Source organism: Squalius cephalus (assembly GCF_949319135.1).
Source record: "Squalius cephalus genome assembly, chromosome: 5".
Taxonomy (NCBI): Eukaryota; Metazoa; Chordata; class Actinopteri; order Cypriniformes; family Leuciscidae; genus Squalius; species Squalius cephalus.
Genome location: NC_137126.1, coordinates 43,157,975 through 43,171,103, shown reverse-complemented (window position 1 = coordinate 43,171,103; position 13,129 = coordinate 43,157,975). Strand labels below are relative to the sequence as shown.

Sequence of the window (13,129 nt, the reverse complement as noted above, 5' to 3'; positions counted from 1 at the left end):
GTTTCCCAAGTGACTTTACTGACACCCTCTGAAACTCATCCGAGGGTCCGAATCCCGGGAGTTTCGAAGCTTGTAAGTGAAATTCACAACAAGAGTCGGCCATTGCTAACAAAAAGGAGATTAATACACAGAGACATTTTTTTTTTTACAAGATTAATAATAAATCACTAGACAATCATTTTTTACAATAAAAACAGTTCTGCACAGAACTTTCAAGAACTGAAGGCAAAATGCAACAGGATCAAACCAAGTAGGGCAAAAATAAAAGGTGTATTTATTTTTCTTTATACTTCCTCAAATCACAAAAATCACAAAAGGTGTGACAAATAGGACTTAAAATTACATAAAGAGAATTGAGATTTTTATTTTTTTTGGTTTTCACAGGTTTTTTAAATATATATATATATAAATGTATATATATAAGTTCAAGAGTATACCGCAAAAAAAGTCACAACTGATCCCCAACAAAACAAAGCTGCACGATAATTGTTTTCGTGATTCATAAAGGCACACAGAAACAGACAGGCTGCACACTGATTCGGCAGAAGCTATCTTACAGAGTTTTGCAATTTTTTTCCATTTTATTTTTTTATGCATGTATTTAAGATAATAGCCCATTCTCTCCTTGATCACTAGGTGGCCCCTTGCCAGATATTATAGGCGAAAGTAACGTGGAGTTAGTAAACCAAAAAAAAAGCAAGTGTGGGAAAGAAACACTTCGCAAAAGCCATGCACATGTGCGCACATCAGTATCAATAACTTAGTATCTAAGACATCGACTGAGCTCCATTTCCACAAACGTTCAAGTGCTATCTCGCTCACTAATTGCACAAAAGTTTGCATCATAGCACATACAGTTCCAGGTAGACATTCTCTCTCATTTCGTCTGGGTCTAGCAGACGAGCAGAAAATATCTTATGATTGAAATGGATTAATAAAAGGTGCATTTCCATGGCTAGAGTCCCCTAATTTCCATATGGAATTAAACCTGACGTTCTGGTTGAGCTGACTGATTTAGGTCATCTAAAAAGCTAATCTCGAATTTTTTTTTTTTTTTAAACACTGAAAGGAACATGGATTTTTAAAGAAGTGCAACCAAAATGTACAAGCAAAATAAAGGGTTTTTTTTTTTTTTTTTTTTAGTTTTTTTTTTTAAACTCATAATACTCTATATAGGAAATATGAGACCACAAAAGGTAGGTTATAACAAAAACCTGAGAGTCCAATAGCGGAATCCCCAGCAGTGTGGCACTTCCATTTTCTTTGTATAGAAAGCTTTTTAACAGTCATGCAAGGGCACAGTCTTATTGATACAAGGCGGCTGGGGGGTGGACAGGGAAAGCAAAAAGACAAAGAAATATACAAAAAGAAAGGATGAATGCAGATGAGCAGAGCAGGCACTGTACGTTTATAATAAAGACATCGATTCGAAATTTACCAGTTATGACTGAAAAAACACGAGATTGTTCTTCGTCCCTTGGCAGAAGTTCCTCTAAACCTAGCTAAGTGATAAAGTCCAGCTCCTAAATGGACCTACGTGCATCTTTAGATCAAAAACACCTGGATTTTGGGAAATACATTCACCTGCATAGCACTTGCCTTTTTTTTTTTTTTTGCAGGTAATGTGGTCACCTTTTGGAAAGTGGTGTCGTAACATCTTCAAAGCGGCCTTTTTCTTTGGCTCTTAAGCAAATTTAACAGATTAGTCTCTTTTCTAAAAGTGATTAAGGGTTTATGATTGAGAATCAATGTACAAATTTATATTTTTATACATTTCTATATTCTATATCTGATTGGAGGAGTTAAAATGTACAAAAAATAATTTGATAAATTAAATGAAAGTTTTAAGCAATTTTAAGGGGTTATTAGTAAATACATACTTGCATTTATGAAAATATATTAAAGCGTTAAAAAGACACCGTGGCAAATTTAGAGCTCTGTGCACTTTGAGGAGATTGGCGATGCACAATGTGGATAAATGCTTGTCCACTGCATATATATATATATATATAACAATAGAGGAGATCTGCGCCCTCGTTCTCTCCCTGTTTGACCTCTGTGGGACTTCAAAATGGCTTACAGACACCTTAGAAAAGCAGCTTGTTGGAAATATTAACAGGAGGCTAAAAAGAAGCACGACACTAACACAATCATAGACGTTTCTTTTTATGTATCAGAGGACCGAGAGAAAAAGGGTTAATCGAGATGGGTCCATAAACACACACGCAGGCACACTTTCACACAGATAAGCATGAAGAGAGAAGGATGAGATGCAGAGGAAGAGTGTGAGAGAAGCTCTACACATTTCTTCCATTGTCATGAGATGTGAAGAAAGCAGGAGGGCGCAGGAGTCCATGTTTTCAAATGGGGTCAGATGAACTTTGAAGGCTTGCCTGTAGTTTTAGGGTTTAGGAAAAGGAGGAGATAACGATGATGATGATGATGATGATGATGATGATGAAGACCAAAAGAGGACCACAGCGCACAGTGGTGTGGAGACAGAAGCATCAGCATGATCGAATCCAGACCAACACCTACAGACAGAAAAAAATAGGTTTAGTTATGGTCGAAACAAAACACAAATGCAAATAGTTTCGGTTACACTTTACTTTAAGGTGTCCTTGTTAAAGCGTAATTTTATATTTAAGTACAGAGTAATATTAATTAACAGCATGCACTCACTAAAGGGTTAGGGTTTGGTTTAGGTTTAGGTTTAGTTGCATGTAATTACGTCTAATTTATAGTTATTTCTACATGTAACGTGTAACAAAGACACTGTAAAACAAAAGCATTAATCAAATTCCATCTGGGGTCTAAAATTGATGTTTGCAAAGTGCCAAAAGACAGTAAAAATCGTAGCCTGGGAAAACCCAGACAACTTCCGGCAAATTTAGATTTGCTCTGCAAGTAGTCTGGCAAAGAGCTCATTCAAGCCCATTTCTAATCCGTCGAAATCGCGGCACCAATCAGAAACGTTGAGGCGGGCTTTACACAATGACGAACGCTCTGATTGGTTTTAGGTCTATCCAATTGCGCCCAGAGGCATTTGAGCGACGTCCGTTGGTGAAGCGCAGCAACTTTTAAATGCATTATTATATTCAAATTGCAAACACATGAGGACAGTCTCCATGAAAGACCCACTGGCAGATGAACGTGCTACTACATTTCTCTCCGAAACGGTAGGAAATTAAATTAGATTTAATAGAGGATTTTAACTGTGACAAGATGATTGACAGGGCAGTTTACGTGACAGGACGCACGCGACAGATCCGTCCGATAAAGATGACGAAGTAGTATGTCCCAAAGCTTGCCTACTTTTTTGCTACACATTCAAAAGTAAATACCTTTTCTTCACAAAAAGAGCACATACTTTTATGGCGTAGTGTAACTTAGGCAAATTGGGACGCAGCATATGGCTTTACACGATGACGATCGCTCGGATTGGTTTTAGGTCTATCCAACTGCGCCCAGAGGCATTTGAGCGACGTCCGTTGGTGACGCCCCTTTGGAAATGAGTTATTAATGAAGCTTTGCCAGACCATAACTCCGTTACTACTGAGAATGGTCTGGTTTTAACCAGGCTATAAAAATGGGCTTTTCAGAGTAAATAAAACACATTAGCAGGTACACTAGTATTCAAAAGTCTGGGGTCAGTATGCAAGTAATCATACTAATAATATTCATGTTCTTGGCACTGTTTTGTAATCCAGGAAGTGTAAAAGGAACAACCTCGGAACAGCTGCTCCCTCCCGAGAGTCATCCAGAAACATTACACGTCTTTACCCTACTGACACACACATTTATTTCTTTATTCTAATCACATTATTAATGTGTTTAACAGTTTGGGGTCAGTAAGATTTTTTTTTTTTAAAGAAATCTTTTTTTTTACTTAGCAAGGATGCATTTAATTGATCAAAAAGTGACAAAACACTTTTACAAATTTTACATTGTTACGAATTATTTATATTTCAAATAAACATTCTTTAAACAAACTTTCTATTCATGAAAAAACAAACTTTCTATTCATGAAAAAACAAAAAATTTCAAATGTCTTACATGTGTGCTACGAATCATTTAAGGGTTTAGAAATAGACAGAATGAAAATTCCTCTTAAAGAGCTCAAAACTATTGGATCCTTTGCACTTGTTCATAGTTATTTTCCAGGTATGCAAAATACACTCACACTTTAACACAAGCATTTGGCTTCAGCAAATATTCAGTTTACCTGAGCGATAGGCTATGGTCTGAAGGCTAGTTGAAAGCGTGCAGTTTCTTGAAAGATCAGCTCTTTCAAGGTCTCTTTGGGCAAGTCATCCAGCTCCATTTCAAACTTAAACGGAGCCTCAGCAACAGGCTGTGAAGAATAAATAAAGCATGGGATCATGGGATAAAAGGCTTTAAACACAACTCTTTTGCTTAAACCTGTACAACAATATTATTCACTAAAGCTGTTTTTCAGTGTTGGTAGATAAATTCCTACACACAAATAGCAAATGATATTCATCAAGTACATTGTTCAGTGTAGCTATTTGTGCAATAGGGCGGGTGCTTAACTCCATGCAACAATGTCATTCGTAATGTTTTGATGTTATAGACACAATAAGCATCAACAAAACTGCTGTTGTGAAAAAGGCACAAAAAAATACAGAAAATGTACTGATCACACATGACAAGGTAGGATCAGTAATCTTGCATTCATGCTTAAACCTCCAATCGCATTTTAACAGACACTCTACAGATAGTCAAAGGTTATTGTGGTCATGTGACTAATAAAGTGCACTTCATAGTGCTTATGTCAGAAACGCTCAACCTTTGATCACCATAAAAGATATGAAAAAGCGGAGAGCATGATGAAACTAGTGTTCTTGAAAGCAGAGGACAGCAGAATATAAGTTTTTACATTTATCCTTTACTTTATTAGAGTCAGTCACCCAGAATCCCAAAATGACTGTGACCGGTAGGGGACATGTTCGGTTCACTTACGTTTTGTAGTGGCCACGACATATTAACCTGTGGGAACATATGTCGAGGCCACGATTCATTAATTGGTGGGAAGGTCATATTAACTCGTAGCCACGAGATCATTTTGTCGAGGTAACCTTATGTTGTGGCCACGTGATGTGAAGTCATATCCTCAAGATCCTATGTTGACGAGTTTAATGCATAAACAAACCTGTGTGACCATGACAACCTGGGATTCTCAGAATCTGATATTAATAATAAATTAATGTAACACTTTATTTTAAGGTGACATAGTTACACGTTACTACATGCACTTTCTATAGTAATAGCAGTAAATTATGCATGATTAACTAACCGAGTAACTAACCGTAACTCTATAGTAAGTACAGGTAGTTAATTAATATTACTCTGTACTTATTCAAGTAAGTACAATGTAACTACGTCACTTTAAAATACAGTGTAACCTAAATTTATATTTAACTTTGAATTAAGAATGAAAAAAAAATTGCGGAATTAAGAAATTATTATTAACCTATATTATAGGCCTACTATTATATTATATTGCACAATTTTGCCTATATTCGAATAAGGTTAGTTATTATCAATAAATGTTAAAAGACATAAGAACATAATATAGGCCTACAAGAAAAAAATTATCCATTCCATCCCAAAGTCTTTTAAATCCATTAACAGATCGTTTCATTTTTAATATTTGTACATTTATATTTTTACTATTACAATTGATTAATATTGTTATGTACTTGCTAGGGATGCACCGATACCACTTTTTCCAGAACGAGTCGGATACTAATACTTTCATTTTTGGTACTTGCCGATACCTGTATTTTCATTGCATTTGTCATTTTTAAATATATTGGTCAGAGAAACCAAAAGAATATGAATCATATTAATTGATTTTGCAATCATACCACTGGTTATACATAAATCACTAAACGGTTTATGTTTTACTTACAAATACGATTTAGTTTTAGTTTCATCTCTCTCTACCGTCAGTTAAAGTTAATACATGCCTCCTCGTTTTACTTTCTTTGCCATTGACATCCGACTGAACTACACACTTTCCACTGATGTCTGTGAAAAAGTGATGCACTCGACAAGCTCGCGTGTATATTTTTTCCTACATACTTTTTTAGAAAGATTTTTAAAAAATTGCTATTATCAAGAGTTATCCTGCTGGAATTAAGAAAAAGTAGTAGTGAACTGACCTCATCTGAGGGGTCATAGTACTGTTCCAGGTACGGGTGAGCAAGTGCCTCCTCTACCTCAATCCTCTTATGAGGGTTAAAGGTCAACATCTTATCCAACAGGTCCAACGCTACAAGAAAACAGAGCCAAATATTTACACAGTAATCAAACCCAAATATCACACCAGTTCATTAAAAACAAACTTAGTGGATGCTACTTCTTTTTAAAAGATGTTACTAAGCACATTTCTGCTAAACTTTTAATTGTTATACCAGTTGTAAAATTGCTTGCAAGTCAATTGTGAGTATGCATACTGGCATTTAAGGTGGCTTTGCCTCCAAAATATGAGGACTAGTTTCCTTTAATCAAGGTGTGTGGAGGTGACCTCTGACCTTTAGGATCTGCGTTAGGAAACAGGCGGTTCCAGGGCACTTTGCAGCGGAGAGGAAGTGACAGCAGGTAATTCCTCGCCTTAATGTTGATGATGCAGTTCAGGTCCTCCTGAGTCGGGGAGCCCAAAATACCTACAGGACAAAGAAAAGACAAATAAAACCGATTAGACTAAAGAGGGAGGAAAGGGCATAAGAAAAAAAGAGGATAAAGGAAAAGTGAGTATAGAAATGATGAAAATATAAACAAGGAGCTCAAGGGAATAAAAGCTAAAGAGAAAAGGGGAAGCACTCCTTTCTTTCAGATGTGCTTAGTTTTGTTGCATCATTCCTTGCCACCCTGGCCAGCTAAAACAACTGCAACTTTCACAAGTTTTATACTTTACAACATCACTCATCACTAAAAGATTATCCTTTGTCTTTTGAAATATGAATTTGATATTCTCTAACGTTGGTAAGAATGTGTGTTTTTGAAAGAAGTGTCTTCTGCTCACCAAGGCTGCATTTGTTTGATCTAAAATACAGTAAAAATAGTAATATTGTGAAATATTATTACAATTTAAAAGAATGTAATTTATTCCTGTGATCAAAGCTGACTTTTCAGCATCATTCCTCCAGTCTTCAGTGTCACAGAAATCATTCTGATAAGCTGATTTGCTGCTCAAGAAACATTTCCGATTATTATCAATGTTGAAAACAGTTGTGCTGCCTAATATTTTTGTGGAAAACGTAATATACTTTTTTCAGGATTCTTTGATAAAGAGAAAGTTCAAAAGAACAGCGTTTTTTTTTTATTAAATATATATAACTGTCAATTAGATAAATGTAATGCTATAAAAGTATTAATTCCTTTACCTTTAAAAACTTTTTTTAGTGTACTATTTAAACAACATAACATTCACAAAACCGCTTCCCGAGTCCAGTCACTCAGACCATTTATGAAAACTAAGCTAAAAAAATGGTTCATTCTGAAATGGTATTGACATCAGATCCATGAGCTCATTAACATATAACTGCTCATGTTTACATAACTATTCAGTAGCAGTGATTGATGACAATGTGACTATACAACATGGAGGTTAGCCAATCATAAAGGAGGTAATTTGCATGTGGAAATCTTTGATGTACAGTAAGAGAAACAGCCTATAGTATTTAATTTGAAAGTATTAAACAACAAATGCTACAATTGTAGAATATAGCACATTTAATAACCCAACTACAATATGACACTTATTTTTGGTTGCTGTGGACTCCAATTTGAATATATGCAAGAAAAGAAGTGTTAAGAGAATGAAAGACGGTACAACAATAACCCAGCGTGCCAAGCTAATGTGCACACGCAATCTAAATGAGGAAATAAGTAGCGTTATCAACAGGGAAACATCTGCTCACACAGGCCAGACGGGTTCAAAGACACACATGTTAATGGAAGAAAGTGTTACTACACAGATTGTCTCTTCAGGAGCCATCACTATGGGAAAACACACACCCTCAAACACACGTAGCAGCATTGACAACGTTATCAGCTCGTTGCAGGGTCAAAATCAACAGCATCTCTGACAGGAAACACTGAGTTTTGAACTCATGCAACGGACAGAGAAAGGAAAAATAAAGAGAAGGGAAGCGACTGACATCTGAGGTGCTTCAACTTGCAAGGGAAATGATGATTAAGCCTTCTTGGCGATAACCATCAAATGCTTATCTCAGTCTTACGATGCAAAACTGACCACAATGCATCATGTTTCAACCCAGAGATGAATGGCCTATGCTGAGCTTTTGAAGAGCGCTCAATGTGTATCAATTATTCAGAGTGAGTTGAGCATGTTTTCCATTACAGATGGACAGCTTTATGAAAACTGTGGGAAAATATATACATAAAAAATCTAACAGTATATTTAGAAGAAGAGTTTGATTTCAATTTACACAATGTAGAGTTTAGTACTGAATATGTCCCATGTGATTTTTAAGTACTCACCTAAACATCAACAATCCACATGAAAAGTTCGTAATTAGATCTCCATGATTTGGGGAAAAATCGAATTGCAATTTTTTAAATAAAAATTGCGATTATGATTTAAAATGCAATATTTTTTAATTAGCTCCAGGTTTGCTGTGCTTGTCTATATGACTGCAAAATTTGGCTAAAAATGTACCAATATGACTTAAAAAAAAATCATTATTATAAATGTATTAAATAAGAAAATAAGAAAAATATCATATTATTATTTGTTTTATTGAATAAAAAAGTAAGAAAAATATTATTATAATAATAATTTTATAAAACTAATATTTAGTCTCAATTTCTTCCACAGGGATCCCTTAAAGCATCTCCTTTGTTGGCAACAGGTTTATAAATGCTATAATACCCAGGAAACCTATCCAGGAAATACGTGACTTGAAATCTACAGCTTTTTGAGTTCCAATCAGCTATTAATGTCATGTGACTAAAGACACTATACTTACAGGAAAATGACATCATGCACCCAAACCCTTTACTAGTGGCTATTCTGAGCTGTGACGTCAAAGGCTGCATGCAGGGAAATATATAAAGTCCACCGGGATGTTTACCTAAGATGTGGTTAAGCTGGTCCAGATAGTGTTTCCCAGGAAAGATGGGTCTATTCGAAAGCATCTCAGCCAGAATACAACCAACCGACCATATATCAATGGACTTAGTGTAACCCTGAGAGAGAGAGAGAGAGAGACAAAAGTGTTTTTATAATGCATTTTTCGGGGGTACATATCATAGTAATATGATATGGCGATCTAGGAATTATCATGGTACATGAATATTGTATCATATTTAAAATCATTAATTTCATTTTTGTGTGAACTATTCTTATAAGAAAAAAAAAAACATCTGTTTAAATGCAGGGTTTATATCATTAACTAAACAAAAAACAAATCTATGTACAACATCTTGTTAAGTGAAATGGTAACACATTACAATACGGTCTCATATGTTAACATTAGTTAATGCATTAACTAACATGAACTAACAATGAACAAACTATTTTCCCAGCATTTATTACCCTTTGTTTATGTTAGTTAATAAAAATGTTCATGTTAGTTCTTAGTGCATTAACTAATATTAACAGATACAACTTTTTATCTTTAAAGTGTATCAGTAATGCTAAGATTGAGCCAAGATGTGCTGTAGAAGTATGGGTGTTCATTGTTAGTTCATGTTAACTAATGTAGTTAACTACTGTTAACAAATGAAACCTTATTGTAAAGTGTTGGCAAGTAACTGTAATAAGTTTAAGTTCAAACACTAAAATTACTAACTGAAAAACATTAAAACAATTAAAACTTACAAATAAGTTAAACCTAAATAGTAATATAAAAACTAATTAAAATGCACATAACAAAATCACAAAAAATTAAACCTAAATTAAAATGAAAACTAAAAATATAAAGATAAACGCCAACTTAAAATTTATAATAGTATATATATGTCTTCTAACTAAGGATTTGAACATTGAGTAATACTTCAGGAGAGAGAATACAAACATGTCATTAATGCACAGACATTGCCAGAAACCTGAATTCATTTCTTACAAATGTAATGGACGAACACCAAACTGCTGACTGACGGTCGCACAGAGCAACCAAACAAACGCTTGAGACAACACCTCACCTTAGAATTGAGCATAATCTCTGGTGCGCGGTACCAACGTGTAGCTACGTACTCCGTCAGGAAGCCGGTGTGGTCATGGTCTGGATCGGCCACCCGGGCGAGCCCAAAATCACAGATCTAAGATCAAATAAGCAATAACAAAGAGGTTACAGACATACCGGTATGTGAATATCCATCGATATCCTAGCTGAGCCTGCTGTGAATTTAATGCAATAACGGTATGACGTGGTGACAATGGAGTTAAAGGTTTAAAGGCAGGGCTTGACATTAACACCCAACAAATGCGGGTGGATTTCAGCAGTGGCGTGTAACTCAGTCACTCCTACTAGCCACTTTAGCTGGTTGATTTTTATATAGAATATATACATTTTTCAATTGTCGTCTTTTAAAAGGCATCTGAAATAAAGTAAGTGCAATCAATGTAGTGTTTTAAAAATATAGATTTTTCGATACTGAAATATCTGAAACGCTTAATACTCATTTTCCGCAGAATTGATGCACAATACCAGCTGTGCTTTCTTGCTCTCTCATGATTCTCTCTGACAGCAAGTTGACACATAAACCCGCCTCCCTTCACTCACTCATTTAATGTGCTCTGGATGAATATTGTTGGTGTAACAGGGCTTGAATTTTGGCGTGAGATTGCACATCATTTTACTAATTCCCACACACCCAAAATGAGGTATAAAGCCGCGTCTCAGTACTAAATTGAGTTCGTTTTCACTGCTTATTGTGATTAAACTGTCAAATACACACAAAACAATGTCAAAAAGCTTGTTTTGGTGAGTATTCACGTAAACAGTCAGTTATGTTTAAGTGAATGAAACAGTTGAGAAAGAAAACGCATGTGTGACAGTATAACAGGGTCTTAAAGTGAAAGCCGCCTAAAATACCTGCTGCCAAATTATGAGATAATGTTAAAAATATCTATATAGCAATTTTTCCCCATGGTATAATGTCAGAATTGTGGCCAGTGAAAATTCTGAGTGGCTAGTAACTTTGTAATCCACTAGTCACAGTGGCTGGTGAGAAAACAAGTTAATGTCAAACCCTGTTTAAGGGTGTTATTTTTCATTTGTTAAATTACTTTCTTTTGAAACCGCTGAAAAGTCTAAAATGACTAACTTATAAATAATGTAATTTCATTTACATTTACATAAATGTTGTATGGACAAGCTGTTTTGTGAAATGGAATAGCTTCATATTTAATATTTATAGAAAATAATATGAGTAAAATGGAAATTATGTGCTTTTTTGTTCAAATGACAGGTGTAGCGTTCTGAAAACATTTGTTCAATTCCATTTGGTGACGCAGAAATGGCACACAACCTTTAAATGTGTTTAAAATGGCATGATGGCTTAAAAACGCAGTGCGCTTCACCTTGAGGTCACAAGTAGTGTTGAGCAAAAGGTTAGATGGCTTCAGGTCTCGGTGGAGAACGTTTGCCGAGTGGATGTACTTCAGGCCACGCAAGATCTGGTACAGGAAGTAACAGATGTGGTCATTGCTCAAGTGCTGCGTCTTCAACAGCTTGTATAAGTCTGTCTCCATCAGATCCTGTACAATGTAGCTATGGTTTGTCAATGTCAAGGTCCAACACAAAGCTTGGGGTTCAGAAAAGGTTGCATATAAGAACTGATAAAAGCTTATGGTACATTCACACACTTAAGAGTGGAGATCTCAGTATGTGCAGCCAGTTGAAGAAACACATTACATTTAATGTGAGAATCTTCTCAACCTTTTTGTACTTTAAATCAGATTTCAAAATAATTCATGTTCTTACTTTCACCATACGCAAATTCTACAGAATAAGTCTGAAATGACCCATCTATCTAAAAGGGTTTTTGGGGTTTTATTCAATGTCTATAAGCTTTCAGATATCTACACTACTGTTCAAAAGTTTGGAGTCAGCCAATTTTATTTTTTTTTAACAAATGAATAGATTTAAGCATGCATTAAATTGATCAAAAGTGACAGTAAAGGCATTTAATGTTACAAAAGATTTCTATTTCAAATAAATGCTGTTATTTTGTTCTTCATCAAAGAATCCTGAAAAAAAGTAAAAATAAAAAATAAAAAGTAAAAAAAAATTAAGCAGCACAACTGATTTCAACATTGATAATAAAAAGAAATGTTTCTTGAGCAGCAAATCAGCATATTATAATGATTTCTGGAGGATCATGTGACAATGAAGACTGGAGTAATGATGCTGAAAATTCAGCTTTGATCACATGAATACATTTTATTTAAAAATACAGTATATTAATATTCATAAAATATAAAACACTCAAATTGTAATCATATTTTACTATATTACTATATTATTTTCGATCAAATAAATGCATCCTTGGTGAACATAAGAGACTTTTTTTTATATAAATCTTTTGAACGCTAGTGTTTATGCCAGTTAATCCTAAAATTTGACCTTTTTTTATATGCGATTTATTCCTCAAATGTGCAAACATGTAAATGGAATCACTACAGAACTGGAACAGTCTTATAGAACAGAATCAGATTTAGTTAAACAGCTCTCAGTTCCCATGCCTACTAACAATGATAAGTAGTAAACCTTTGTTTATTTCAGGCTTTGACAAACTAAAAGCTCCTGGATATTTAAAACAACAACCACCACAACAACAAAAAAGCACAAGCCTTTTGATATGTTCTGTATTAATTTCAACAGGAAACACAGAAGCACAAGAGAGAAAATTGTAAATCTTGTTTCTACTCCCTTCAGCAGCAGCTCTGGCATGATGCGAATCACACAAGAACAACACAGCGATTAGATCATATAAAACTACTCTCACTATCCACACGCCTACCGACTATTGATTTCGGTCCTAAAATTAACTCTTTACTAGAGATTTTTGCATTGTCTCAGCCTACACAGTTGGAAAAGATCGTTGTTTGTGGCAGAGGCCGTATTTTCAG

General features: G+C 34.9%; 1 protein-coding gene across 1 annotated transcript in view; it reads right to left on the bottom strand.

Annotated features, from left to right (window-relative positions):
* Nucleotides 1–809: 809 nt before the first annotated feature.
* The window catches only part of mapk1 (mitogen-activated protein kinase 1), a 30,687-nt gene continuing 18,367 nt past the window's right edge, over nucleotides 810–13,129 (bottom strand). The window contains exons 3-9 of the mRNA XM_079870957.1: nucleotides 11,579–11,768; nucleotides 10,198–10,314; nucleotides 9,126–9,240; nucleotides 6,561–6,692; nucleotides 6,189–6,298; nucleotides 4,226–4,354; nucleotides 810–2,534 (exon numbers count right to left, since the gene is read on the bottom strand). Coding sequence (XP_079727083.1) covers nucleotides 4,238–4,354; nucleotides 6,189–6,298; nucleotides 6,561–6,692; nucleotides 9,126–9,240; nucleotides 10,198–10,314; nucleotides 11,579–11,768 — 781 coding nt within the window. The 3' untranslated portion in view covers nucleotides 810–2,534; nucleotides 4,226–4,237. The remainder of the gene's footprint in view (nucleotides 2,535–4,225; nucleotides 4,355–6,188; nucleotides 6,299–6,560; nucleotides 6,693–9,125; nucleotides 9,241–10,197; nucleotides 10,315–11,578; nucleotides 11,769–13,129) is intronic.